This window comes from Heteronotia binoei, chromosome 1 (assembly GCF_032191835.1).
Source record: "Heteronotia binoei isolate CCM8104 ecotype False Entrance Well chromosome 1, APGP_CSIRO_Hbin_v1, whole genome shotgun sequence".
NCBI lineage: Eukaryota > Metazoa > Chordata > Lepidosauria > Squamata > Gekkonidae > Heteronotia > Heteronotia binoei.
Window position 1 is genome coordinate 261,064,166 of NC_083223.1, and position 6,043 is coordinate 261,070,208.

The 6,043-nt window shown below is 44.2% G+C and overlaps 1 protein-coding gene across 1 annotated transcript; it reads right to left on the reverse strand.

Moving 5' to 3' along the window:
• Nucleotides 1-664: 664 nt before the first annotated feature.
• LOC132580625 (olfactory receptor 6N1-like) lies at nucleotides 665-1,606 on the reverse strand. The gene has a single exon (XM_060251630.1). The coding sequence runs from the start codon at nucleotides 1,604-1,606 to the stop codon at nucleotides 665-667; it is 942 nt and encodes a 313-aa protein (XP_060107613.1).
• Nucleotides 1,607-6,043: the final 4,437 nt, after the last annotated feature.

Here is a 6,043-nt window from a genome sequence, read left to right on the forward strand (position 1 = left end):
CCTGATTTTTTATATATGTAAGACTCAGCCTTCCATCCTTCCAAGGTTGGTAAAATGAGTACCCTGCTTGCTAGGGGCGGGGGGAGTGAAGATGACTGGGGAAGGCAATGACAAACCACCCTGTAAAAAGTCTGCTGTGAAAACACTGTGATGTGACGTCACCCCAGAGCTGGAAACAACTGCTGATTGCACAGGGGGCTACCATTACCTTATTAAGCACTAATAAAGTGTTTGTATTAGACAAGATGAAGATGACCCGTTACCTCTAAGCTCAGAAACTTTCATCTGCTTAGCACAGAATCTCTTCTTCAAACAAATAACTCTCTTGCAGTTATCATGCCCTCACTGGGGTCTGGTTGGAGTCTGGCCAAGCAGCACATTTGCAAATGTTTGCGTAAAATATTCTCCTCTTGTTAATCTGAAACAGGGAGCCGATAGTTACCTATAGTGCTGAATACTGTGGAGGGACCTTCCTGTCCCTTGCTTGACATTACCTACCCCCTCTCAAACTGATCTTCTTAACACGGAGGTCTAACAATAGGAGAGCTAAAGCCCTCGTGGCGTGCCCAGAAACAGGCTGCATTTCAATGGGTTTGTGATGGAATAGGGGCAGATATGGAGCCCTGGGGGGTGACGTGACCTTAGAGTTTCTAATTACCCTGGGCTATTCTGCTTCCTTAGTCAGGAACATGAATCTTCTTTTCAAGGCCGCTTTGATTTCATTATTTCTCAGGCTGTAGATAATCGGGTTGAGGAAAGGGGTCACGACGCTGTAGATAACGGCCAATGCTCTGTCGTAATCCAAGGAATAACTTTTTGTCAGCCGGACGTACATGAACAGAATGCTCCCAAAGAAGATCACAACCACCGTGAGGTGTGCTGTACACGTAGAGAAGGCCTTTCTCCTCCCGGTGGCCGTGCGGATCCGAAGTATGGCTCCGATAATCCGCCAGTAAGACAACAAGATCAAGAAGAAAGTGGCCAGAATTTTGCAAGCGTTGATGATGAAATCGACAAGCACGTTGACCGAAGTGTCTGTACAGGCCAAGCTCAGGAGCGGTGGGAAGTCACAGAAGATGTGTTTGATTTCGTTGGGCCCGCAGAAAGGCAGCTTGGAGACCAAGATGATCTCTGCCATGGGACCTAGCAAGCCACAGATCCAACAGCTGGTGGCTAGTTTGATGCATAGCTGGTTGGTCATGATGGACGGGTAGCGCAGCGGGTGGCAGATGGCCAGGTATCTGTCATAAGCCATGGCCGTGAGCAGGTAGCACTCGGTGGCTCCCAGAGAATGGAAGAAATAGATTTGCATGAGGCATCCAGGGAAGGAGATACTCTTCCTCTGGCTCAGTAGGTTCGAGAGCATCTTGGGAATGGTGCTTGACGTGTACCAGACCTCCAAGAAGGATAGGACGCTGATGAAAAAGTACATGGGAGTGCGGAGCTGGAAGTCGGTGCAAATGACGATGAAAATCAGCAGGTTGCCAATGATGGTGAAGAGGTAGATGAAGAGGAGCAAGAAGAAGAGGGGCTTGTTGAAGTGCTGTAACTGTGGGAAGCCCGTGATGAAGAACTCAGTGACCTTGGTTTGATTGAAGGGCTCCATATCACGTAGCGGAAGTCTTTAATCCACAAATCTGGAAGCTCATGTGGATTGTGGAGCTTCAGTTGCTGGGCTACAAGCCCCTATAGATTTGGTTTTTGGAAAGGCTTGCTGCTCGAACACATACTTGAGGAGCTCCATGTCTCCTACCTCTCTTTGCGCCAATATAGGTGAGATCGCTGAGCTATGGAGAGGGCGTCTCCATAGCTTGTTCCTCCCTCAGCTATACCTCCTGAATCTTGGCTTCTGTCTCCTGGCTCTCTTGGTCTGTTGGCCCACAATCCTGGCCTTGACACCTGTGAGATCATAACTTTGGGTCCCTTCTTCCTGTCCTATGACTGTGATGTCATGGGCTTGCAACTCTGGGTTCCTTGCTGGCTGCTTGGGGAGGGTTAAAAGAAGGTTTCTGGTTCAGAAGAAATTAAAGACCCCTGTTTTAAAAGGAATAAATCAAGATGTTAATGTTATCACTCAAATGGTAACGAGCATGGACAAAACGGTTTGCACATTAGGCAATTACATACTAATAATGCTAATAATTATGGTCAGTTTGCAAGATCTGAGCATGGTTATTGCCCATAGGATGTTTTGGAGGACATTAATTCACAGGGTTGCCATAAGTTGGAAGTGACTTTATGGCACATAATGCACCCCAACCGTAACCATAATGCACCCTGTAAAGTCATAACCTCTTTACCTGAATTCCAATAATGGAAAACATGCTTAAGGTCTGGGATAAATTGCAGATGACATTATTATTGGACATTTCTCCATATGCCACTTTTCTTAACCAATCTTGGTTTAAACCTGGACAGGACCCTGGAATTTACTTGTTTTGGAGATCTGCTAATCTGACTAATCTTTCTGTGCCCCGCCCCAAGGGCTCCTAGTAATTTATCTCCTATTTTCTCTATTTGTTATCAATATTTTAAATTGGCTCATAGATGGTATTTATCATCATGCTGTCTTAAGAAAGGCAAACCGTTATCTAAAGGTCAAATTGAAGAACAAGTAAATTGTGCTATCCCATGGTACTTTAAATATCATCAACTATATCATTTATAGATCTCTACACCAATTTAAGCAGCATTGTCATGCCCGTTATCGCTATTTGAACAAACCCTTAAAGCACAATCTGGTTCATTAAAAGGTCTTCTGTCTCATATATATCATTTATCGTTCAGTCAGTTCCAACGCTTTCTTCTGCTTCTTCCCGTATGCAAAATAAATGGATTTAAGATTGTCCATCTAGACTGAATCCAGATGATTGGCCTAGTGTTTGGAGAACATAAGAATTTAAGAGAAGCCATGTTGGATCAGGCCAATGGCCCATCCAGTCCAACACTCTGTGTCACACAGTGGCCATAAGAACATAAGAGAAGCCATATTGGATCAGGCCAATGGCCCATCCAGTCCAACACTCTGTGTCACACAGTGGCCAAAAAAACCCCCAGGCACCATCAGGAGGTAAATGTTGGAAGTTAGGTGGATATTCTTCTGACTTTTTTTGCATAATTGGTGGGTGTGTTCTAAAATTTATGCTTTTGGGGACCTAATCCTTCCCCAAATAGAACAGATTATGGGGGTGAATCTAGATAATATATCTGAAATGGTTCTTTGAGAATATTGGCCTGCCTTACAACTAGATAAAATAGACTTCGAAAGGCTAGAAATACTGCTAGCAGCTGCCAAACATTTGCTTGCAGCAACTCTTCGATACCCACGATTGAACAATGGGCCATTACATGATGGGACCTTTTTTATAATGGGCAAAATTACTGATACATCAACCCCACCTGAATTTGATAGACAACAGAAATTTATTACATTGTGGTCTCCTATTGTTGAATATTTGTCTGCTGCAAATATTTCCCCCTCTAATCCTTATTTTCATAATATGTGTTATCTGTAGTAGACCTCTGTATGCAAAATGTTTTGATATCTTTGGACAATGATAAGTTTTGAGTACATAGATAGGTTTTTTTTTTAATTTTTATATATCTATCTAGATAACTAGTCACAACCCCATCACCATGGGGTTTTCAAGTCAGGAGATGAGCAGCGATGGTTTGCCATTGCCTTTCCCCATATAGTAACCCTAAACGTCCTTGGTGGTCTCCTATCCAAGCGAACCAACCTTTCTTAGCTTCCAAGCTCTGATGAGATTGTGCTAGGCTGGGCTATTGAGGCTGCTAGGTAGTTACATCAGAATGCAAAAACAAATCCCAATTATAGTCCATGTGCTTTTCATTAGCCAAATCTAAACTTCTGCTTTGCATGCAAAAGGGTCCCACTTTCTACCCCATTCCAGGATCTCAGGCAAGAGGAAAGACCTTCCTTTCCCTGAGATCTTAGAGAGAGTCTTTGCCAATCAGAACTGATGATACTGAGCTGGGTGAATGAATGAATGTAATGGCTCCATTTTGGTGGAACCAGCTGCCGGAGGAGGTAAGGGCCCTGCGGGATCTTACTCAATTCCGCAGGGCCTGTAAGACAACCCTCTTCCGGCTGGCCCACAACTAACCGGCCTTGTATCCTTGTATACCTGTATACCGACTACTGAATATCGAATATGGAACATGGAAATGTTGAAGACAGTATACCGAATCAGTATTTGAATTTGAATAGAGTGTAGTTTTACGACCGCTGTCTGATTTTAACGACATGTACATTTATAACAAACGTTGGATTTTAATTATTTAATGAAATGTTAATTTTATAGTGTAATTTATTTTTATGTTAGTTTTACATATGTTGTAAGCCGCCCTGAGCCACTCGATGGGAAGGGCGGGATATAAATCCCAGATAAATAAATAAATAAAAAATAAATAAAATATTAGATTTATATCCCACCCTTCACTCTGAATCTCAGAGTCTCAGAGCAGCTCACAGTCTCCTTTACCGTTCTCCCCCAGAACAGAGCTCTCTCAGAAGCTGCCCTTTCAAAGACAAGCTCTGTGATAGCTATGGCTGACCCAAAGCCATTCCAGCAGCTGCAAGTGGAGGAGTGGGGAATCAAACCCAGTTCTTTCAGATAAGAATCTACTCACTTAATCACTACATCAAACTGGCTCTCTGATAAGAAAGCTTTTGTCAGGTTGGGAGTATTCTGTCGGGGCATCGGGAATCACTGCTGACTCTGATGGGTTGGGAGTTGGAACGTTGAGCCCCAGACAGCTTTGCACTTTCCAGAGGAGGGGCTGTGTATGACAAATTAAATCTAATATCTGGAGAGCCAGTTTGGTGTAGTGGTTGTGTGTGGGCCCTTATCTGGGTGAACTGGGTTTGATTCCCCACTCCTCCACTTGCACCTGCTGGAATGGCCTTAGGTCAGCCATAGCTCTGGCAGAGGTTGTCCTCGAAAGGGGCAGCTGCTGCAAGAGCCCTCTCAGCCCCACCTACCTCACAGGGTGTCTGTTGGTGGGTGGGGGGGAAGGTAATGGAGATTGTGACCACTCGGAGACTCTGAGATTCAGAGTGGAGGGCAGGATATAAATCCAATATCTTCTTCTTCTTTCTTGGTTGGAGACACTGAAAACCACAGCGCAGGCCCATGGTGGAAGCTTAGCATGCTTGTAGCAATATCTACATTTTATACAAAGCATCACTACTCTCCTTTTACAAGAGAAGGAGGAGGGGGTTGCGGCTGTTGCTCAGTGGTTCAATTCCTCGTATCTCCACTTAAAAGGATCAGGTAACTGGAGATGTGAAAAGCTTTTACCTGAGGTCCTGGAGAGCAGCTGCAGAGCAGAGAGAAGACAATACAGAACTTGAAGGACAAAAGGCCTGATTTAGATTAAGGCAGTTTCCTAGGAAGGGGGGGGGGGGAGCTATGGCTCCGTGGTAGAATAGTGCCTTTGCAAGCAGAAGGTCCCAGGTTCAATCCTTGGCATCTCCAGTTAAAAGGAGCAGGTAGTATATGATGCAAAGAACTTCTACCTGAGAACTTGGAGATCAACTGCCAGTCTGAGTGAACAATACTATCCTTAATGGACCAAAGGTCTGATTTAACATAAGGCAGCTTCGTGCCACTACTGCTGTAGGTTTTTGCTGAATCCATCCTATTCATTGAAGCCCATACAACGTAAAGCCACCAAAACAAAGAACAATAACCGCCTTTTCTAATACATGTGAGAGCTATGGCTGACCCATGGCCTTTCTAGCAGCTGCAAGTGGAGGAGTGGGGAATCAAACCCGGTTCTCCCATATAGCAGTCCATGCACTTAAACACTACACCAAACTAGCTTACCTTTTTTTGGCAATATATTTCTTGCGAGATGTATTTACTGCACTCTGTATCATGCTTCTATGGAGCGGGCAAACTCTGCTATATTGACCATATATTCCAATACTGACCTGGTTCAGGGAAGATTTCTCAAGGTCTTTCACTCTTATGATACTCAAATAATCCTGGGGGAAAGGAGCAAATCCCAAATTTCT